General features: G+C 37.1%; 1 protein-coding gene across 8 annotated transcripts in view; it reads left to right on the top strand.

Moving 5' to 3' along the window:
* TJP2 (tight junction protein 2) overlaps window positions 1–22,774 on the top strand; it is a 65,190-nt gene extending 42,416 nt beyond the window's left edge. For all 8 annotated transcript variants that reach the window (XM_038171417.2, XM_038171422.2, XM_038171419.2 and 5 more), the window contains 21 exons: window positions 514–638; window positions 3,018–3,120; window positions 3,863–4,436; window positions 5,908–6,011; window positions 6,167–6,320; window positions 7,347–7,455; window positions 7,552–7,691; window positions 8,397–8,463; window positions 10,237–10,387; window positions 11,135–11,243; window positions 11,944–12,154; window positions 13,421–13,608; window positions 14,724–14,819; window positions 14,927–15,006; window positions 16,101–16,311; window positions 17,236–17,336; window positions 17,711–17,923; window positions 18,295–18,405; window positions 19,445–19,777; window positions 20,225–20,310; window positions 21,850–22,774. In XM_038171417.2, coding sequence (XP_038027345.1) covers window positions 514–638; window positions 3,018–3,120; window positions 3,863–4,436; window positions 5,908–6,011; window positions 6,167–6,320; window positions 7,347–7,455; window positions 7,552–7,691; window positions 8,397–8,463; window positions 10,237–10,387; window positions 11,135–11,243; window positions 11,944–12,154; window positions 13,421–13,608; window positions 14,724–14,819; window positions 14,927–15,006; window positions 16,101–16,311; window positions 17,236–17,336; window positions 17,711–17,923; window positions 18,295–18,405; window positions 19,445–19,777; window positions 20,225–20,310; window positions 21,850–22,018 — 3,435 coding nt within the window. In that variant the 3' untranslated portion in view covers window positions 22,019–22,774. The remainder of the gene's footprint in view (window positions 1–513; window positions 639–3,017; window positions 3,121–3,862; window positions 4,437–5,907; window positions 6,012–6,166; window positions 6,321–7,346; window positions 7,456–7,551; window positions 7,692–8,396; window positions 8,464–10,236; window positions 10,388–11,134; window positions 11,244–11,943; window positions 12,155–13,420; window positions 13,609–14,723; window positions 14,820–14,926; window positions 15,007–16,100; window positions 16,312–17,235; window positions 17,337–17,710; window positions 17,924–18,294; window positions 18,406–19,444; window positions 19,778–20,224; window positions 20,311–21,849) is intronic.
* The last annotated feature ends 430 nt before the right edge of the window (window positions 22,775–23,204 follow it).

Here is a 23,204-nt window from a genome sequence, read left to right as displayed (position 1 = left end):
TAAACTGCTTGATTGTGATAGAGGATAATTACAGACCATTCACAAGTTCACTGCTTGCTTCTTGTAGTCAGCCATGATCTTGATTATACTGATGGAGGAGTAAGTAGTTACTGAAGACTGGATAGCAGTTGTAATGAAGGCTGAAAATGCTCCTCTGTTTTCCCCAAGCATCACGAACACAATAGACTCATATATCTAACAATAAATTCGGCATGAATAACCAGTGGGATGATGTAGCAAAATGTAGACTACATTAGTGAGAACTTTGCTTAATTACTAACCATCACAAGGCTGCAGATTGAGGTTTTGGAACACAAGAACATGTCTTCTTGCTACATATATCCATTATTTTTTAAATATAGAGGTACTGCATATTTCTGCAACTCTGCATGTAACTATCGTATTTTGAATACTATCTAGGTAGAGTGCCATCACAGAAGATTTGTGCTACTCTTCTTTCTCTCTATCAAAATGCCTTCTGATGGAATTGAATTTTGTTGTTTGTTTTCAAAGGATTCAAAACGAGGATTTGGGATTGCAGTTTCTGGTGGCAGAGATAACCCACATTTTGAAAATGGTGAAACTTCAATAGTCATTTCAGATGTTCTCCCAGGTGGCCCAGCAGATGGATTACTTCAGTAAGCAATTTCTTTTTTTCTCTGTCTGATGCATTTTGAGGGTCATGGCTGTAGAATACGTAAAAACTTCATTGGGCATGGTTGACTTTCTGATGATTTAAACCAATTGAGATGTGATAATTTCTTGAAGACTTAGATGTCTGTTTTAAATGGGAGGAAAAAAAAAAAAATCCATGGGGGTGTTTCTTTGCTATTTTTAAGTAAATAAATTTCAGCAGTGTTGGAAAGCTTTTGTAGTCAGCTATGTCTCTCTTAAGATCGTATATCTTCTAAATGAATAGTAGAAAAACTTAGCATCTCAAAGTACTCTTCGTGTTCTTCCTTCAGGAAACATATTTATTGGTCAGTCATTAGTTTTCAAGAAGATGGTGTTAAGTTGGATAGAGAGCCCAACAGCAGGTCTCAACCTTTATCGTGTTGGGCATGATAGTGGGGCAAGGAAGAGAAACAGAAGCCTTTGCTAAATGTTTATTTTATAATTGGAATAAACAAATATAAAAATGCAGGTTATAGGTAGTCCTTCTGATAGTGCATTCACTGGTGAGGCAACATCTATCACAGACAAGTATTTTGAAATCCGTAGGCTGAGATGAACAATTTCTAGTCCACTGCTGATCAATTTTTCATTCTGGAATAGTTTGATAAGGACTAGACTGTTTGGAAGAATGGTGAATTTCCACAGTAATAGTAACTCAAAAGAGTAGGTGGGTTGTGGCCATTTTGCCAAATGTAAATTTGATGTCGTAATGAAAAGACTGACTGAGTAGTAAATGGACTGATGGACTAGATAAGAGATGTATTGCAGAGCATGTAACAAACCGTTCTCAACATAAGCCTGCAAAAAGTGACTCCTATACAATACCATGATAATAAATACTGATCCATAACCATCTATGATTGGAGAATAAAATCATGTCCACAAATTATGTATGATTGTAAGTAAATTGGTGATGACAAGGCAATACTAAGCAATTTGTGGACATGCAGACAGAACACATCCTAAAGAAAACTGAAGATAAAGCTGTTCCTCTAGCAAACTAAGGAATGTAGGACCAACCTTCAAGGTGTAGGGCATTACAGTCCTGCAAGCCTTGCTAGAGTAGAGTGAACACACATGTGGGTTCTCCATGTTAGTGTTGTAACATTATTTAGTGCTATTTGGGGGTACACAGACTGTGAAGAGAGCTATTTTAACTTGCATAAAGTATAGATTAAACTGAGACTGGAATATAGTGTGCTGTTCTGGAATACTTTTCCAGTAAGAGGAATTGGAAGGTTATGAAAAGAGGCACAAAAATCAGGAGTTAGAGAAAATGCCTTACAGAGAGAGGCTTAAAGTAAGTAATCTTCTTATTTAAAAAGAAGATTGTGATGTGACTTGATTACAGTTAAGAGAAAATAATGGGTACTAAAGATTTCTCTTATCTAGCAGAAAAAGGTACAGTAGCCAGTGTTAGTTCAGACTAATGCTTTAACTGTGAGGTTAGTAACTGAGTTATCACCAAAACAGACTAATATAAGGAGTGGTGGATTTTTTTTTTATTTTTTATTTTTAAGTTTCCTGTACTTTGGGGGCAGAAATCTTTCTGGGAAGAAACATTTTTTTGTAATTTATCATGTATTATGGGTTTGTCTCCTAGAGGTGCTAGGAGAGGTCTTTCTTAATGGTCTATTTGACATGCAGGCGGTTGGAATAGATGAACTTGTAATCTCTTTTGGTCTGTGTGGTTTGGTGTTCTTTTGTTTGTTTGGGTGTTTGTTTGGTTGGTTTTTAGGTTTTTGTTTTTCTGTTTATTTCATTTTTCTTTGGGGAGTTTGGTTTTGTTTTGACCAATCACGTTCTTCCAGTGTCAATGGGGCCTAAATACCAATCTTTCAGAAGAGTGTGCTGTGTGTTACAGTGGTACTTTGTAGAGATTTGTCTGAATGCTATGGTGTGCAGCAATTTGAAGCTCTCTTGAAATCCTTATCCTGCTGTGAAAAATACTGCGTAGGTGTGAAGGACTAGGCATTCTGGAAGAACTAAAAAAGAGTAAAATTTTTAATGGTTGTAATGAATGTCCTTTAAAAACAAAATATTCCTCAAAGTTACGGCAGTATACCGAAGCTGGGCATAATAAGTGTACAAAGTTATGCAATTCTACCCAAACTGGTTTTCAAATATAGTCAAAGCTTCTTGTAATAATCTCAGGTATTTCAGCGCTGTATAACAAATGCAGCTTTTAAGAAAAGCTCTCTATTAAAGAGAACAAAATCCTTTGGTCTGTGTTCACCCCCATCCCTGAGAAAAAAAATAATAAAATTGCATTTTGCTGTTTTCATGAAGACCTCTCTTAAATACTTTTCTTTTTTTCTTTTTTCTTCTCTCTGCTCTTTCAGAGAAAATGACCGGGTGGTCATAGTTAATGGGACTCCAATGGAAAATGTTCCACATTCTTTTGCAGTCCAACAGCTTAGGAAAAGTGGAAAAGTGGCCACCATTGTAAGTAAAATACAAATGTATTCAATGTAAAGTGGTATGTACCTGTGTAAACAACCAAGGGTTTGATTTTCTTCTATGAAATGGACAATAAATGCATACAGCAAAGCATTTGCCCAATTGAACATACAGAGTAAATAACTAAAGCAAAGACATACTTCATACAGGTGAAGCAAATGGAAATAAAATTACAGCGTCACAAAGTTATCTTGTTGAAAAACTGAGAATAAAATTTGTCTTCAATTTTTATTTTTACTAAATGAGTGGCAGTTGAAAAAAATGAAATAATTTGAGTAAAATTATGTCCAGCATACACAGACCTTGTCCAAGAATTTGCTGTCCAGACTTGCTTTCCTTCAGAGATGCATCAACATCTCTGTTGGAGGGGGCTGTCACATTTTTAGAAGTCATCTAGAGAAAGAAAAAACATCCGCAGTGTATCTGTTGCAGAGGTGAAATCACGTGGTTGCTGATCTGATTTTTTAATTTATTTTTAATTCTCCTACTATTATTATTCTCATAGTTAGTATTTCTTCTGTACATCTAAATAATCTCATTTACTGGTTATTCTGTAAGTAGACTGGTTTCCAGTGTGATACGTACAGTCCTGCAGTGATTCAGGGTTTTCAGGTTCTCTATTTTTCCCCATCTCTATCTGAAATGTGAAGAACTTTTCATTTGCCAAATGTCACATTCTGACCACTGGAGGTTTCTTTTTTTGTTTTTTTCATCTTGCCTTGAACAGGTAGTGAAAAGACCACGGAAAGTGCAGGCAGCTGCTTTGAGGAGAAGCCCCTCCCTTGACTATGAGGACAGAGCTTTAGATGTAATGGATGACCATGCAGATTTCGATGGCAAAAGTGCTCGAAGTGGCTACAGTGAAAGAAGCTGGCGTAGTGGCAATGGAGGGCGCAGCCAAAGCTGGGGAAACAGCCTGGATCAGAGCTATAGAGATGATGAGGACAGAGGGCGCAACAAAAGCAGAGACCGTAGCAGGGAATACAGCCGTGATCGCAGTCGTGGTAGGAGTGTTGACAGGAGCTTGGATCGAGACTATGGAAGAGATCGGAGCAGGGGAAGGAGCATCGACAGAGATGGTGGCTATGAACGGGACTACAGAGGAGACTACAGCCCACCCAGTTACAGCCATGGATCGCAGCCTGATCCTAGATACGTGAGGGAGGTGAGGAGCCGAAGTAGAGACAGGCTTCGTTCCCGTAGTCCTTCGCCTGAAATGCACCATCAACATGAGTACCTAGGACCGCAGGATCAGAATGGACCCATCAGTGTTCTCTTAACAAAAGGCAAACACAATGAGGGTAGGTACAGGAGGGGAATAGAGGAATTAGCTTTTAATGCAGCGTGTTATTTTGCTGGGGGCAGCGAGGGCACTGAATGTAAATGTTGGCCTTTTTCACTGGTTGCTTAAGTTGTTCTTTCATTTTCCATGACTGGTTTTGGTTGCTTTTTTTTTCCCTAGCACCGTGGACTTCATCTTTGAACAAGATACTCTTCACACACATAATTTCAGTATTTTCGAGCCTCTGTGTCCTTTGTTTTTTTCATTTTCTCCTCCCTATTCTTCTGAATATGGTGAGAAACATGGATCTGATCATGATTCAGATTACACTTGGCACATCTACAAAAGGGGTAGTTGTAAAGGGTGAAGAGTAGACTCTGCTTTTAATAGACCATTTAATTTAATTATACGGAAGGGAAGAAGTGGTTCCAAGGATTGTTTGTTTCTGAATACTTCAGAATGTAATTAATGGTTACTGAAATAGCAACAACTGAAACAGCCTTTCCTTGTTGAGTGTTGGAGTGTGTAGATGGCGGCCAAAAGTGTGATCTTACAATGTGCTGTGAAAGAGATTGTTGTGCTGCAAAGCATATCTGAGATTAGGTTGTTCCACCTTTTCTGTTTTGTTTTGTGTTTGTTTTTTTTTTTTTTTTTTCTGGGTGGTGGTGTTGCTGTTTTTTTTTATATACCTTTAAATGTGCCTGTTGTGACTTGGAAGACTATTCTGCTGGCGTAATCTTGGAATGCAGGAGCTATTCTCTCTTTTTTTTTTTTTTATCAACTACGGCAAGGATGTTTGTCCCTCTTTCTTATTCTTCCCCTGCGCATAATCTTTAAAATAGCAAAGATAATGCACATAAGTATACAAATAAGGAGAAACTTCAGATGTCTTTGTTAAAAAGTTCAACATGTAGCCAGTATTTCTGTAATAATTTCTGCCATTCATGTGGATACTCTGCAGATTCTCTCAAACATGGTGACTTTTTTTTTCAAGTAGGTGTCTGTGTTTCTGTCCTTTATTGTTCTAGGGTGTGCTCGTTTTAAAACCAGTATTTTTTCTTTTTCCGTTTTGCCTGAAACAACTGAGACATGTTATTGGGTTGTTACAGATAGGAGAGGGTCTGCATGAAGCAACTCATAAAAGAAACAGGTCTTCTGTTAGCACTTTTTGACTCTTTATCATGCCTTTCTACACCATACAAAATATGATATGGAGAGAATCTAGTCCAGTGTATTTATGAGCACCTCCGTAACAAAGGCATTGTATTGCTTTTGACCGTGCAGGCTAATCATCTGTGATTGTTTTCAGGCTGCTGATTTTTTGTAGTATGGTGACAGTGCTGAAATAGGAAAAAGCCTGAGGTTAAGTAGGTTTACTGGGTCCCCATTTTCATTTCTCTTGGTATAATACTTCATGCACATAGTGTTGTTTTGAAAAATGCATTCTTGCTCATCATCTAAGCTACAGCGGGTTATTTCCCTGATTCTAGAATATGGTCTTCGGCTTGGAAGTCAGATCTTCATAAAAGAAATGACCAGTACTGGCCTAGCCACAAAAGATGGCAACCTTCACGAAGGGGATATCATTCTTAAGGTATGTCCTGGCTAAACTGCTAGCAATGTAGAAACTATTTGTTAAAATGGCTTCTCTGGATTATGTCATTTTATAGTCAAGTTCACTATCAAACTTCAGTGCAATATGGACTTTTTTGTTTACCTGTAGTGTTATTGTTGCCTTTTTATGTCCAGATCAATGGGACAGTGACAGAGAATATGTCTTTATCTGATGCCCGAAAATTGATTGAGAAGTCACGGGGAAAGCTACAGCTGGTTGTCCTCAGGGACAGAAAGCAAACACTGCTCAACATTCCTTCACTGAACGACAGCGACTCAGAAATGGATGGTGAGGTTTAATGGGGATAAAAAGTTCATGTCTCTTTACAGGGATAAATTGAAGCCTGGTGTTTTTTCTGTGATATAGTGACACTAGATTCTTAAAATAAATAAAATAAATAATTAAAAAAAAACACTGAATGCATACATGATTAAACATTATCCAAACAAGCATCAAGCCAACTGCCTTTCAGGTGAAAGAAGAATTTTGTAGTAATCATACATTTTGCTTGGGGGCAGAGATAGAAGAAGCAATGGTGGTCAGGAAAAATCGATCTTTGTCTTCATAACATCCAAATCAGCTGCTTTAATAAAAGGCTTTAGTTTTAAAACCAAATGGAATGGTCTGATTTCTCTTTCCAATGGCATTAACATTCATTACAGTGTTCAATGGGAGGGAAAAATGGTCAGGGCAAAAGAAAATTACATGTAAATCCCTTGGAGAACTGGTTTCCATTTCCAGGATCTGTTCCATACTAGTGGTCTCTGACAATGCACGAGCTGTATCTCACAACATGACCTTGCTTTGGGAAGGCCTCAGGATGTTTGGGGGAGCAGGATATTATATTAAATAATGCAAGATACTTGTTTCTGTGATGTCAGCATACTCAAAACAACTCCTCATAGGTTTTACTGTGATGACTGAGATACAGTTTGAATCTGAGGGCCATTTTGTTTCATGACTGAAAAGCAGTAACAAGGATGGTTAATGTAGTCTTCTGTAGTCTTCTTGTATTTCCAGCAGAGCTCAAATAAAAGTCTGTTAACACTAGCTCCTCCGGCTATTGCGTGGTCGTAGCTGTTGTGTGGTGTGTGCATGTTTACCAAAAGTTGTGTGAAGTCTTCCTGAGATATTTTCCAGGGGGAAGAAACTAAAAAGCATGCAACATTTTTTGAACCCTACACAAATCCAACTTGGAAAGGAAGTGGTCTTGAAGTGTCAACTTACTTTATATTTGAAAGCTTTTGTAAATAAATGCGGTGATTATATGTGCAGATAATATAAGCATTTCTTGTTTTGTTACTGTTTTTATAGATATTTCAGAAATAGAGTCAAACAGATCATTCTCCCCTCAAGATGACAGATTACATCATTCTGATGTTGATTCACATTCATCCAATGAAAAACTAAAAGAGAAACCAAAGTAAGAAGTGTTCTTTTCTAGTACTTTGCTTATCGAGGAAATACTTAAAATACGTGTACTGATAACTGGTTTCACTGCATTTTTTTTCTCATTTAGTGCAAAAGATGATTCATCTAGTAGGATGTCCAGGATGGGTGCCATGCCTACACCATTTAAATCGACTGGTGACATTGCTTCTGCTGCTGTCACAGTTGTAGACACAAACAAAGAACCAAAGTATCAAGATGATACAGCAGGTCAGAGTTGAATTATTCTTTCTTTTTCCTTTTTTTTCTTCTTCATCTTTTTTTTCTTCTTCTTCTCCTTCATCTTCACATCCTTTGTCTTCATCTTCTTCTTCATCTTTGTCTTCCTCCTTTGCCTTCACTTTCATCATCTTCTCTTCCTTCTCCCCCTTTGTCTTCATCTCCTGGCAAAAAAAAATCTCTCTAAATCATATCCATGTGTCTAGTATAGTTTTCCTGTGAATCCCATCCTTGCACACAGAAGAGATCTGTCTTTGCTTTGCGGTGCAGAGAAAGAAGGAACACAAGAGATTACCTGAAGGCAATTGTCTATTAGAATTACAGGCTCTAAAAGCAAATACTCATCTAGTGCTTCTTCTGCTGTAGTCTGGTACAGTCAAGTGGAGCTATTTCTGAAGTCTGATCTGGATTGCCTAAAAGAGTTCTATATTCCTCTATTGACCTACTTGTATTTTCCAGAATTAGAGGGAAAAAAGGGGGGGGGGGGGGAGGAAATGGATGGGTGGAAAGTAAATCAATTCTAGGGGGAAAAAAAGCTTTATATTAAAATCTATATTAATCTTTGGCATGGGAGAGATTGATTGCTATCTGATCACTAAAAATTCCTGCTATAACTTGTTTTTAATAGCTTACATTTTTTTACATTTTTTAATAGCTTACATTTTAATAGCTTACATTGGCTTTTTTTATATACAGTGTCTCAACCCAAACCAGTTGCAAGAACAATTCTTAAACCCAGCCCTGAAGATGAAGCAATATATGGGTAAGGAGGCACTTGCTGTGTTCTTTTGCACTCAGTATTCTTCATGATCTCCACTTGTTTCTTGGTTGTGTATGTTTGGACTTTTTTGCTCATTTGGAGCGATACTCCCTTCATAGTTTAATGCTGAGAAGAGATGATGTACCTTCTAACTGAAGGGGTTGTTAAGCCTGGAGGAGAGATAACAAGTCAAAGTTGACTGTCTGCAACTACATAATGAATAGTTGTAGAGAAAACAGAGCCAGACTCTTCTCAGAGGGACACAGTGGTAGAATGAAGAGCAACAGACCCAAGCTGGAACACTGGAAATTCTGGCATGATATAACAGGGGAAACTTTTTATTATGAGGTGGTTAACCACTGAACAGCTATTCCATGTATGTTGTGGTATCTCCAGACATAATCTGCTGAGATTTTGAGTATCTCACCAGAGATACTCAAAAGCTTATATGACCAAAGTCCTGCACATCTGCTTTCAGTAAAGGTCCATTCTAACCTGCACAATGCTATGGCACGCATAAAAAAAATTTTACACCTCTTCATTATTTTATACATACACAAAAGACAACCTTCCTCTTTCTCTTAATGCTAATATACAAAGAGAATGTCCTCTATTTAAATTGGAAACAAGTCTGTTGCAAGAGAAGGCCAAACATATATGTGTTTCTGTAAAAGCTGGAAACTTGTGTACGGAAATTTGCATTTCTGCACAAGCCTGTGCAGTCCATACTGCAGTTCTAATCTCTGCTCTAAATGAACAAAATATTGCTCACAAAGAGTGTGCATATGTGATGGTTTTTAAAAGTGGGTAAATTCAACCTGGTACTGTTGATTCCGTAAGAGTTAAGATACTAAAAGTTATGCACTGTATTGATATGAAATCAACCTACATGTTTTCTTTGAGAGTTTCCAAATACAGAAGTTAAAGGTAGAGGAATACTAGGATTGTAAGGGAAAGCCTAAAGATTGTGCAGCTTGAAGATTTTTTCTCAAATAGATTCTCTTCTCGGATCTTTCCTGAGGTTGGACCTTGTATGTGTTGTCATTGATGTACAAATTAATCAAGTGATTATTTTGGTGAAGGGGAATTTATAATACAGGCTTAGGGTATTACTGAGAAAGGCTGACAGATAAGTACTATCCTCTGTGTTGGAAGGTCACTTAGGCATACAGCTTTTCTGACAGGAAAAACACTGAACCTTGTTCAGTAACCTCTTCCTCTCTGGAATATGAAAGGTATGATTGTTAACACAGCAATAGAATATACTTGGGAGTATTTCTCTGTACAAGAAAACTTGAAGAGTTCCATGTAATCTAATAAATATTAAACTGCAAAGAAAATAGGTGTAAATTTGTATGACATTTCTCAGATGCTTAGAGGAAAAAACTCTGTGATTGCTCATAACTCAGGCTTTTTTCACAAACAAAACCAAAATAAAACCAAACAAACAAAACCAAGCTGCTCAGTTGAAAGAAGATCCAATAGGTTGGGAATGATTTCAGGACTTCAGGAATTAAGAGTCATTTTCCTGCTCTGTCAAGTCTGTGTGTGTCACCTGGTCTGTCTTCCTAGTTAAGTTTCCACTCTGAAAAATGCAAATTATCTGCTTTCTGTTCTCTGAAGTAAATGTAGCCTATCTAATGAGACAAAGGGGATAAGAATATTACTACAATGATTTTGCTGAAACTGTTGCAATTTTTTGCTCTTGACATCCTAATATTGTCATATGCCTAAAATCTGGCCTTACTTCCTTTTTCTGGCTTGCAAATCTTGTAGTCCTAATACAAAAATGGTGAGATTCAAGAAAGGGGACAGTGTGGGTCTACGACTGGCTGGTGGAAATGATGTTGGGATATTTATTGCTGGAATTCAAGAAGGGACCTCAGCCGATCAGGAAGGACTGCAGGAAGGAGATCAGATTCTTAAGGTATGAGTATGTGTCCCTGAAATTCAGACCACTTTTGTATTCTTCTGGTGTGCTTCTTAGTGTAAATATGGAAGAAGTTATATTCTCAGGCAAGTTATTTCTTGATATGTGTCTGTGTGGTAGAGAGATTTCACTGAAATCAGCTTTTGAAGGACAACTCAAATATCAAGTATTGATTTGCATAAGCTTCTGTGGAAGGGGGAGGTAGAAGAAATATTAATCAAAAAAGAAAAAAGTCCCAAGATGGAAGAGAATAAATTTTCCTTCCCAATCTTGGAGGGAAAAAAGTGAGGCCAGTATTCTTTTTAATCTTTCTCTAATTTCCCTGGGTAACAGCAACTTAATTTTCCCAGTTTCTGAATTATTCTTTTATGCTATTTTGTCTTCTTTTCTTTTTTTTTTTTTTAATATTAAAATAGGAGGCTAATCAAATTTTCTCTTCTGCTTGTTTTCTCTTTTGATAGCCTTTATTTTAAACACCTTATGCAGACTGTTCAAGTAGAAGAAACAGTCTAGCAGTGCACATCCAGGATGTTGTTATTTCAGAAAGATTACTGTGAATGGCTGGATAAAATATCTATATTGACTTTATGAAAATATTTATATATATGTGTGTGTGTGTGTGAGAGTGTATAAAATAAGGGAAAATAATACTTAAGATTTTTTATGTGAAACAAAGCTTTGGGTGTTTCTTTTAAATTTTTTCTTTCTTTTTTTTCAAATGTTATTTTCTTCTTTTATACATAGGTAAACACTCAAGACTTCAGAGGCATTGTTCGGGAAGATGCTGTTTTATACCTCTTAGAAATTCCCAAAGGTGAAACAGTGACAATTCTGGCTCAAAGCAAATATGAAGGTAAGTGCTTTGAACAAAAAGTGTGTATATCTGTGAAGCTTCTGCAGTCATCAGGAGCGTGTTAAGCTCTGTTTTGTCACTGAAACCACAAATAAATTCTCTCTTGCTTATTCTTGGTAGCATTTTAGTTACCCTTGTTTTCAGAATTTTAGGAGATAGCTGTTTTCCATACCACAAGTAGAGATGCCTGTGTGATATGTTTATCAGAGTTATTTCTCTAACTTTTTTGTTATTAGCAAGTAGCATCTCTTCTTAATCCTGCAAACATACTGCATATTCCTTCTGCTTTTCTGCACACAGCAGCTTGCCTGAGATCTGCTGTTTACATTCCTTTTCAGATGTACCTTGGCAGTCATAAGGTATTCACAGTCAGGCAGCAGCAAATGGACAATTTGAAAAGCAGCGAAGGAACAAGCAGTACCTCTTGCTTTCCTGTTTGGAGACATAGCCTGCTGTAATACTAGCTGCCTTTTGCTCTGTCACGGCACAAGATCATGCTTCCCTTCTGCTATAAGGGCTATATGTGTACAAATATAGAATGTTTTGGGCAATATTCTTCTTTTGGTAAAGAACAATGGATGTGGAGGCTGATTTTTGCATATTTTTGTTTGGAGTGGAAGAAGTTCAAAACTCTTCTCTGGAACAACTGGTTAATCTTTCAAGTGTAAAAATTATAAACTAAATAGAGTTCCTGTTTCAGTCTACAGAGACATCATGGCTTGTGGCAGAGGAGACTCGTTCTTCATCAGAAGCCACTTTGAGTGTGATAAAGAGTCACCACAGAGCTTAGCCTTCACCAGAGGGGAGATCTTTAGAGTAGTTGATACACTGTATGATGGCAAACTGGGAAACTGGCTAGCTGTGAGAATTGGAAATGAACTTGAAAAGGGCCTCATTCCAAATAAGAGCAGGTAAGTAAACATTCTGTCATTGTTAATATCTGTCATTGTTAATACCAAGTAATAATTCTGTTAATATTTTTACAAAATATTTTTGCTTTCTATGTCATACCTCTTTTTTTTTTTCCCTCCTTGCAAGATCAAAAAACTTGTTCTGTTTTTATTTTCACAATAGTTGTGCCTGCAAAACTGTACATTTTAGAACCATGGTATTATGTGACAAGAAGATGAGAGGATTGTGCTGCCTGCATACTGTGCTGGATCTTTGCAACACAGGTCTAGAGCTTCTGATGGCAGCAGTCAATCTTTGGCCATTAGTGGCTTCAATTCCTCTTCTACAAAATGGGTAGAGGGTCCATTTTAAAATAAATAAATAAATATATATATATATTTTTTTTAATTTAAATTTTATTTTTTTTTAAAGGGCAAGCTCTCACTACTGTATTTGCAAAGATACTCTGATAATTAATCTCTTAAAAGAACTTCTAGTGCTTGAACTCCTTTTGTTAATTCTTACGGAAAATGTTTCAAGAACGTATTCCGAACTAATATTTCTTGGTACCCATAGTACTTATTTTTATAAGTACAGAGTAAAACACAGCAGTGGTTTTAGCTTAAATTATAGTTTCCTAATAGAAGTCACTGTGAGATAAAAACAAGTGTCCATAATTTGTGCATTGAGTAAGAGAATTAAAATTCATCAGCAAAAAAGTCAGTTAAGGGTATTTTTAGACTGTAGGCTTTCAGTCCTTAAGTATGGTCATGATTTTATGATGAAGAAAAAAAATAGAAGCTCAAAATTACATCATACAGAAGTTCCTGAAATACGCTTCTTATGAGATTCTCCTGCCCCTTTCCTGGTTAGTAAATTCTGTCCTTGCTGGTAATTGGTCTTACCAAACCAGCTATGATTTCTATGCTGCAGTGACTTAACTGAAGAGGTCTAATGGAGAATAGAATAATGGAAGTAACTTTTTAGAGCATCAGTTTCTCACCAGCTCTGTACTTTTGCAGTATTTTATTTATACTTGTATGAGTTTTTAGTTTAAGACCTGTGAGCTGATCCAGCAATCTTGTAGCTCTGGCAAATTGGATCATCATTTTGACTCTAACTGGGTTTGTCCCAAGGCAAAGGAACCTGAATTCCTGTATTTTCCTACTTCCCGTTCATGGCTGGCAAATTACCGATTACAAGTTCAAAGCCCAGCTCTTCAGTGAAAGATCCTTTGCCCTTTTTGACTAGATCCGTACAAATGATCTCTGTGCTTTCTCTGTCAGAGCTGAGCAGATGGCCAGTGTTCAAAATGCTCAGAAAGATGGCTCAAGTGACAGGGCAGACTTCTGGAGAACACGTGGCCAGCGATCTGGAGGGAAAAAGAATCTGAGGAAAAGTCGTGAAGATCTGACAGCTATTGTATCCGTGAGCACAAAATTCCCAGCTTATGAGAGAGTTCAGTTGCGTGAGGGTAAGTGAGACTGCTCTGAACCAGGTGCTTATTTATTGCTGGTGGTTTTAGCATCATTTAGTCTGCTTGGCTAAATAAGTGATTTGGAATAACATGGGCTTTAGTGTTAGAGTTGAACCACAGAAGGGGATAATGTTCTTATCAGACTGCAGATTTCTGGATGCTATTAACTACATTAAGAGGAAACCTTTCTATGTTTTCTAAACTGCTCTTCTCCTTTGCCTCTAAATTACACATGCCAATTTAAAGGTTTAAAATACGGGAAGGAACAAGCAGGGGTTTTTTTGTTGTTTGTTTCTTCAGCTTCTGTGTGTCTAGCTTGGAAAGTACCATCCATGTTCCTGAGATGAATCACCATCTTTACCTTGCTCATAAGCACCACTTAACAGTATCATGAGAGAAAGTAAAAGCCAAGTATCTTTAGTAGATTGTCTGGATGTCATTAAGGTTGATGTCATCTATCTCTTCTGGATGCTCTCATTCTAAATTAGCTATATTGCTGGTGATGTTGGGCAAGTTGATGTAATTTCCTGGATATTTGCACAAGATAGTATTGTGTGGGGAAAAAAACAAAAACAAACAAACAAACAAAAAATAATAATATTAAAAAAAACCAGTAAAACATATTTTAAAGAAACTCTCAGATGAAGACTGAGTAATGGGATGGCATTCACCCACTAATTTGTAAGGACTATGCTTACAGTTGTTTTGACATAAACATAACAGAATTATGCATTTCTTTTGCTTCTTTAGGCTACTCTGCACTTGATATAGCATTTGTATCTTTATTCACACAAATCCCACTAGGTCCAGGTTCATGCTGAATGGAAAGATAGCTGAAGATACACTGTATTTTTAGAATATAGAATCCTCTCAAACTGTCATTAGGAGAAATAACAAAGTTGTTAAATTTAAATACGCTTTCTCAGCTGATAACTTTCTAAATGAATTATACTGTTGCACAAACTTTAAAAAATCTGTTAAATGTTTTTAGTGGTATCTTCAATGAATTCCTAACCTTGTGTATGAGCTGAAGATCTTTTTTTGCTGCTTTATGTGTAGGTATAAAACCAATCTTACTGTGCTTATCTTTCCTCCAAATATTTTTCTTTCAGCTGGTTTTAAGAGACCTGTTGTGATATTTGGACCTATTGCAGATGTTGCTATGGAGAAGTTGTCAAATGATTTGCCTCACCTATACCAGACAGCAAGTAAGCTCTCCTCCTAGCTTCTTCATCATTCTTAAATGAGAGAATGGGTAACTTGATAACCATAGCCTCCCTGCTATTATAGATGAACTAAAGTGTTGTCTTTGCAGAGACGGAGCCCAGAGATGCAGGTTCAGAGAAGTCAACTGGGGTAGTGCGATTGAACACTGTGAGGCAAATCATTGAACAGGTAGAGTATTTCTCCATGAAAATTGCTTATACTGAAAGGGAAGTTGTTTGATTTGTTTGCCTCTAAAACTTGAGAGTCCTCAAATCTTCACTACATCTGTTTCTGTGATAAGCAGAGTTGGCTTAATGATAAGGCTGTATTGAAATATGTTCAAGAAGAATTTCTATGATTCTGGTAGCTGTCCTCTAAATGAGAAGGTGAACCTGACACTAGAAATTAAATTCTCCTATTTCAGTCCTTCCTGAATTTGAGCAGAGGCATATCTACTTTGTACTGTATGCTTCTTGAATTTGCCAGGGTGGCCTTACTGTCATGCAGTACTTTACTTGCCCTTACTGCCATCAGAAATGTAGCGTTTTTTACAGCTGTCACAATGACTTCCCATTCAATTCATACAGTGGTAACTGTAAAGCAAAGTGATGTGTACTGGAACTGCACTGACTGTTTTCATAATACTGTTTAGAGATCAAATAGGTAGGTTGAAATTAAAGCACTGTAAAGTAGGCTAAGGAATGTACTATGCTTCTTATTGCCTTGAACCCAATAAAAGCAGTACCAAAGGGTTTAAAATGTCCCACAGAAGTCTGTACAGAGTTCATGCCCCACCACGGCACACATCCCATTCATCTTAACCGTAGAAGTAGCTGAGAAGGAGTATATATATATATAAAGAAAAAAATAATTGAGATTTATTTCTACTTTTTACTAAGTGTAGGTAAAACTCCACAGTTAGCACCCAGAAAAGTTGTGGCAGTGGAAGCTGTGGTATAGACAGGTAAAGAGAAAAGCTAGTTAAATTCACAACTTATTTTAAAATATAAATATATGGTGGAATCCGTACATTTAACTTAACAGGAGAGTTAGTTAATTAACATAAGAATGTGGACATTCATGCAAAAGTCGTTCAGAAAAATGGAGCTGAAGGGAAAAGGTTGCCTGCTGTGGCTTCTGAATGTAATGTAACTGGGGGAAAAAAATCCAAAATGTTATGGCCTTGTGGAGGAAAGCATCCTAGTTTTCCTAGGGTGCCATGTTCCATTCACTGCCCTTTGTTCCCCACAGGCAGAACACTGACTGAGCTTTCTTGTTTACAGGATAAACATGCTCTCTTGGATGTGACTCCTAAAGCAGTGGATCTCCTAAATTATACCCAGTGGTTTCCAATTGTAGTCTTCTTTAACCCAGACAGTAAGCAGGGTGTGAAAATCATGAGACAAAGGTTATGCTCCACATCTAACAAGAGCTCAAGGAAGCTTTATGAGCAAGCAAACAAGCTGAAGAAAAATTGTTCCCACCTCTTCACAGGTAAGGAAGAATGTGTGTCAAACCTGCTTACCAAGAGAGTAGTGGATGTGACTGTGTAAGTCTCAGACATCCACTAACTGCTCCATGTATTAAATCATATGTGAGAAAAATCTGAAGTAATTTTCTTCAGACAGGCTCTTCTGTGAAGCTATTTTATTCATGATTGCAATGGCAGGTGTCCTGCCAATCAGGAGCACATTTTAGTAAACAAATCATAGCCTTTTATTCCCTATTACCCAATGCCTGATCACCTCTCCTGTTTCCTCATTGGCTGAGTACTGCAGGTTCACAAGCTACTTGACACTTCTCTATACCATATATGTACAAGTTTTCTTTTTTTCAACCCTTTAATTTCTTGTTTGCTATGTTTTGAGAACTTGTGATCTTTGTTTCACTGTTCTCACACTGCTCGTCCTGTTTTTCTCAAGCTTTTACCTTGTTTTGGAACTGTGAGGCCTTCTACTGTCTACTTATCTACTTAACATTTCTCCTTATTATGACTACACAACTACCTTGGCCTACAGAAAAATAATTCTGCAAAAACTGTAAAAATACAACTTAGTTTCTCACAGACATCCACTTGCTGCTCTGTATATTAACTCATGTGTGGGCTGGAACTAAATGGGTGTGAAAGTACAGCGATGAGAAATCTCTTTGACTTCTCAAAGTTCCTTGTTTTGCCAAATTATAACACAAAAGAAATTGAGAATCAGCGTACTGTCATTCAAAGGCAATGAGTAAGTCAGTTAATAAGCTTGGGGTGTGGACAAACAATAAAATAAAAATACTTTAAGTCAGTGATCTAAATGAAGTATCTGTTTAACACTCTCACCATACTAAAACAAAAAGTTAAACAGAAAAGAGCAAATAAATGACCACATTGCATTTGCTGTATATATATACTTTTTCATTCAATTTTTACAGCCACCATCAATTTGAATTCAGCCAATGACAGCTGGTACGGTAGTCTGAAAGACACAATTCAGCAACAGCAAGGTGAAGCAGTATGGGTATCAGAAGGAAAGGTAAGCAGTCAGTCCACACTAAGCAATACAGGTATCTCAAGATAATTTCTTGCAGGAAAAACTGTTTACATTTTTGTTTACCTACACTGGATAAATTGGACAAGGAGTGGGTTAATGTCTGTCTTTGTAACCAAAACTGATCTAGTATTGTTTTTTCTGTTATAATTTGGAGCTTTCATCACTAGTGCTGTGGCTAAGGGAAAGTGGCAAAGAGGACTTTTACAGGTCTTTCCTTTAAGATTCTGCATTAAGATTTATTTTGTTTTTGCAAGATCATTTTTAAGGAGCTGTTTAGCATGACTTTGAGACCTAATAAGCCTCTAATTCTTAATTCTTTAGTCTTTATTCCTTAATTCTTAATGACTTTTCTGTAGATGGATGGCATGGAAGATGATGCAGATGATCGCATGTCTTACCTTACTGCCATGGGTGCTGACTATTTGAGTTGTGATAGTCGGTTGATCAGTGACTTAGAAGATACAGATGGTGAAGGAGGTGCATACACCGACAATGAACTTGATGAAACCATGGATGAACCAAGGATTTCATCTGTTAGCCGGTCCTCTGAACCTGCGCATCACGAGGAGGTGAGATGCCTAGATTTTCAACAAGGCTGGGTTTTGGACTTCATGAAAAAAGCCCAGTATGTATGACGTAGGAATAAAAAGGAGATTTCTCTTGCATTTTCTTTAAACTGCAGCATTATGTAGTAGTGTTTCAGAAGTACCTAGTGTAGAACAAAAGTAATAATAACTCTGCTTTTCTGCCTAACTGGATAGATTTCCTGATTATGTCTCATCACCTTGTACTTGACAATTATATCTGCAGTGATTGTGATCAGATTGCTGTCAGTCACCTGACTCTCAGTTACCGTTCCCAAATTAGTAAACTTCAAAGAGACCAAAAATGGTTGAGTACTGGATACTACTGTGATTTTACCTCTTATTTTCTTCCGCAGAACATAAGGAAACTTAGCTCAGAACCAAGAGCTCAGCTGAGGAAAGCTGGTAGCAGAGAGATCCTTAGAGAACCTAGTCCACCTCCAGCGTTCAAGCCAGAACCACCTAAGGTAAATTTGTAGAAACAGATCTGAATACATAGTTTGCTTTCTGGAGAAATTCCAGGGTGGCACATCAGGAAAAGCGAGGAGAATGATCAGATACTAGAAAACAAGAAAAATGTGGAGAGAGAGAGAAATAATGAAGGAAGGGGCTTCAGAGCCTAGCAGAAAGAAAAGGGATTAGTTGTCTTCAAATGTGTGTGATCTCTATTTGGAAAAGGAACTACACTCCTCTTTGTTTATGCTAATTAATTGAAAGACACTTTTTTAGAACAGCAAAAACAAATCTAAGCTAATCATTAGGAAAAGTATTATCTGATGGCCATTATTGTGAAGTGCAAAATCAGAATCTAGCATCTCTGAAATCAGTCCCCATCCCTAGAAATTATTAACTGGCTATGCAAACCTTGCTCCAAAATGGTACATGGAAAACAAAACAAAACAAAACAAAACAAAAAACAAAACAAACAAACAAACAAAAAAACAACAACAAAAAAAAACAGTGCTTGGAGTCTAAATTCTACTCCTTCTACACCTGATTTCTCCTTTCCCCAAAGTCTTTTCTTTATGAGGGTAGGTGCCCTTGCAGTCTGCATTCAAAATACATTCAATGTGCTTTGCCAATGGAGACTGGGCAGAGTCAGACACATGTGTGGAAAATAATGGTGGAACAGAAAACAGGCATGGTTCTGTGCACTCCTAAACTCCCAGGAATGGTATTCTGTGTTAGGCAGGACGGACATATCACCTGGGAGGTACATATTCTCTGTGTTGTCCCCTATGACATATTATAGTTCTGGTGCTCTTCATAGAACTGTACAAATAAATCGAAATGTGCTACTCTTCTATAGGGTAATGTGTAGTTTATGAATGTGTGGCCAAAATGTTGCAGCAGTTCAAGTACCTTTCCAAGTGTTACTTTGGATGAGAATCGACTATGAATTAAGTACATAGGGAAAATGATTAATCTCAGATTAAAGCCTTCATTTGAAAAGAAAAATCATGAAATTGCTATTGTAAACATAGTTTACATTTTTAATACTTCTAGGGGAAGTTACAAAACAAAGAGGATCAATATGACATCCCCAAAAACTCTGACTCCAAAACAAGTAGCATCAATGCCAGCAGTGAGACTTCAACTGCATCAGTTAAAGCAGCACCACCAGTTTCTGCGAAACCTGCTTTTGGACGGCCTATCCTAAGAAACACTCAGCAAGCAGTCCCAGCTGCAGAGGAAGAGGAGGAAAAGTTGGAAGAGGAAGGAAGTGAACAAGAAAATACTCCAAAGTCTGTACAGAGGAAAGTCAAAATATTTGAGGAGATGAATCAGAAGGCAAAGATTCAAAGAATGCAAGAGTTACAAGAGGCCCAGAATGCCAGGGTACGAAGAGATGCATTCTCCCCTTGCTGTACTTTCCAGCATGCAAAACAGCCTGCATCCTGAAAATGAAAATCTTGCACTTGCATTGTGTTGATGTGTTGATTTTGGGAGGAGAGGTGTGGTAACCTACACAACTAGAAGTATCATTTCTTTCATAGAATATAGAGATTTGGATTTAAAAAGAGGCTATATTTTTTTAGGCTTCTTCTTGTATCTATAGCAAACTGTCTTTTGAAAACCCTCCTGCTCTTGGCACTCCATCATTTTCACATGTAGTTTTAATTAGTACTCTAACAAAAGATCATGCAGCTGTAGGAATAGTTTTCAGTTTGTGCTTTAATTGTTTCAGATGTAGCTGTGACCTGCTTAGATCTACAGTCTATGATTTCTTAATGGATAGACTAAAAAAGAACAGTTATTTTCTCCAACTTTTTTTTTTTTTTAAAGCTTGAAATAGCCCAGAAGCACCCGGATATTTATGCTGTCCCTGTCAAAACACAGAAGTCAGAACAGAATTGGCCCCAACCCATGAGGTAAGGTATATCCAGTTTAAAGTATTCTGTCTGAATTGTTTACTTCACCAGCAACAAGGAACGGATCTTGCCTTTTTTTTTTTCATAAAAAACAATCCTACTTTGGTATATTGCTTTGTTGTGGTGCCACCAAGATTACTGTATAGGTAGGGCAAAACTTCAATGAACTTTTTGTTTTCAGGATTTTTTTTTAGTTTCTTCATAGTATTTGAATTACCGAGGAAGAAACACTAATTACTTAACACTTAATTACCTAAGTGCTTAGTCAACTGCAGATTTACTGTGTGGGTAAGGAAACCAAGGATGAAACTTTGCTGAAGTCACTCATCTAGTCACTCAGCTGAGGAGAGAACTCTCTTTTTTAATCTGACTGGAGTCTCATGAATGTTGGAGCGTCTTTCATTAAAATTCAGTGAGTTCTGGATCGTCTGATCATGGTGTCAGTTTACCCCTGGGTAGACACCTATGCAGGAGCTAATACACTGTGTGATAGATTTTGCTTTCTTCTCTGCAGAGCTCTGAGTTTCTCTTGCTTCTTAGTTACAACCAATAGAAGTGGGACATTTTCTTTCTAAAGAGTCAAATCCTTTGATGTCATAGTATATAATTTAAAATGCAAAAATTAAAAACAAAGTAGTAATTACTGTTTTTCTTGCTGGATTCAAAACAGCATACTTTTTATGTTGGTTTACAAGTTTTTTAAGAAGTAGTAAAAAAAAAAGTCACCTTTAACTGTATATCCAGAGTTATTTGCTTAATTGCAGAAATCAGTGCTGCTGCCATGTTGGAGAAATGTTAATGACTGATCTTGAGGACGTTTCTGAGCACAGAGGCAGTATGGGAAGAGGGCAACATCTTATTTATGTACAGTGTGGAATTGCAAAAACAGTGGCTTTTGAAGCGGGGGAAATGCCCTTCCCTGGCAGATTTTATCTATGTATATCTGCTTAGTGTCACTGCAAATGGGTAGCATCGCAGTGTATAAATAGCAAACATACAGGTTATTTCTGCTTATTTTTTAAGAATAAGAGCCCTAATAAGAACCTTGAATGAAGAGAGAATTCTATCAAGAAATGTCACACAAGAAGTCTTCAGACCTTGAGAAAGGAGACTGAAGATGCATTAAAAGGAAGCAGGCATAGAAAGAATGATGCAAAAAAGTGTGAGGAAAATGTCAGTCAGTTGAGGTAGCAGCAGGAGCCTGAAAACCTCTGTGCTGGGGGAATAAAGCACTGTAAAGCTCTTGAACAGGGTGGGTGAGTGGTGGAGCAGTTAATGCTTTTAAATTTGTCATTCTTCCAGGCATATTGAGTGGATCAAATCAGAACTTGAAGCTCTGGCTTGCTGAAAATAAGATGCCTCTGTGGAGGCTTACCATGGCTATGCAAATGATGTAAAAAGGGCTAAGAGGGGCTTAATTTGCTCCATGTGCCTTTCTAGGTTGTATGTGGCCATAAAATCAATATTGGATATAATTTTTTTTTCAGCTTTTCAGAGTAGAATTAAACTCTCTCTTTTTCCCTTGTCTTGCTGTGTTAGCTGCCGTCCTCCAGAACCACAGAAACCTCCTACCAGACCTTACCTAGAGAATCGTGGCAGTTGTGGCAGTGATGCAGAGGAGGAGGAAGAGTACCGCCGGCAGCTATCAGACCACTCTAAAAAGGGGTACTATGCACAGCCATCCAGATACAGAGACACAGAACTGTAGGCTTTCTAGTATGTGAAGTATAACGCTGTTTTGAGGTTCTCTTCTTTCACAGCCAAAGTGGAGCAGTAGTTAGTCTTGAGAAGCTATATTTTTGTTGGGGATAATTAGTTGGTATGCTACACAACCTAGACATATCCATACGCTGAAACTGGAAGACTTCATTTTTTGGGGATATTATTTTGTTAGCATCTAAGAAAAGAAATCACTATTGCCTAAATGCTGTTGCCTGTTTTACAAGGACCAAATCCTGTTTAAAAGTTTGTGTTAATTCTTAGTACCTTAATACTTTAACACAATGAAAACCTTTTCTTTTTTCCTTTTATTAATGCTGCCTTTTGGGGCTGTTTGGCTGTGTTATGAAAGTATGATCTGGGAGATACACTTCTTGATGCAATAGAACTAAATTTGAAAGTGTATTTAAAGAACAGTAAGTGCCTTTAACAAGAAGCATTTTAAGTTGTGCATTTTGACATCTGATACTTGTGCAAAGTCATAACACGCTAAAGGGGGATTGACACTTTTACCTAACTTTTGTATCAGTTTAATGGCAACAATTTACCTTGCGTGTTGTTTTTCTAAGTTCGTAGATGTATATGCAATATTTCATAAATTCTGACTGTACATAATAAAGGTGCAATTGACTAGGTTGGTTGGAAAAGACCAGGATGTGCTGAAACTGAGAAAATGATGTAGAAATTCAATCATGTATTAAAATTTACACAAACTGCAAATAATAAAGAATATATTCTAGACAAATCTTGTGTATCATATTTTTCTTCTGAACAGCATTAGTCTGCTAGAACCTCTGACTTCTGTAAATGTATTTGCAGCAGTGGAAAACTGCACTGTTGATATATCTTCCTAGTGTTTTGAAGCATCATATCTATTTTTCTTTCTGTTTTAAAATAATACCAACACAGACCTATGCCATTTAGCTTTTAGCATATTAACTTCTGCCTCCCCATTCCTTCTTTTAATCCTTAATTTGCTATATAGAAAATAAAGTCTTGAAAAGGTTGTAGAAAAATATATTTTTGCTCATGTTATAGAAAACATGGTTTTCTAATGCTCTTTAAAAAGTACAAAAGGTGGAATTTTCTTGCTGAAACAAAGGAATAGATGCATCTCAGATGAGGAAATGGCTGCTCACTGTAGTTGACTTTCATTAAGCCTTTTTACACTCAAG

The sequence above is a fragment of the Anas platyrhynchos genome, chromosome Z (assembly GCF_047663525.1).
Source record: "Anas platyrhynchos isolate ZD024472 breed Pekin duck chromosome Z, IASCAAS_PekinDuck_T2T, whole genome shotgun sequence".
NCBI classification, from domain to species: Eukaryota; Metazoa; Chordata; class Aves; order Anseriformes; family Anatidae; genus Anas; species Anas platyrhynchos.
Note: the sequence above shows the minus strand (reverse complement) of the source record. Positions and strands in the feature narration are given on the sequence as shown.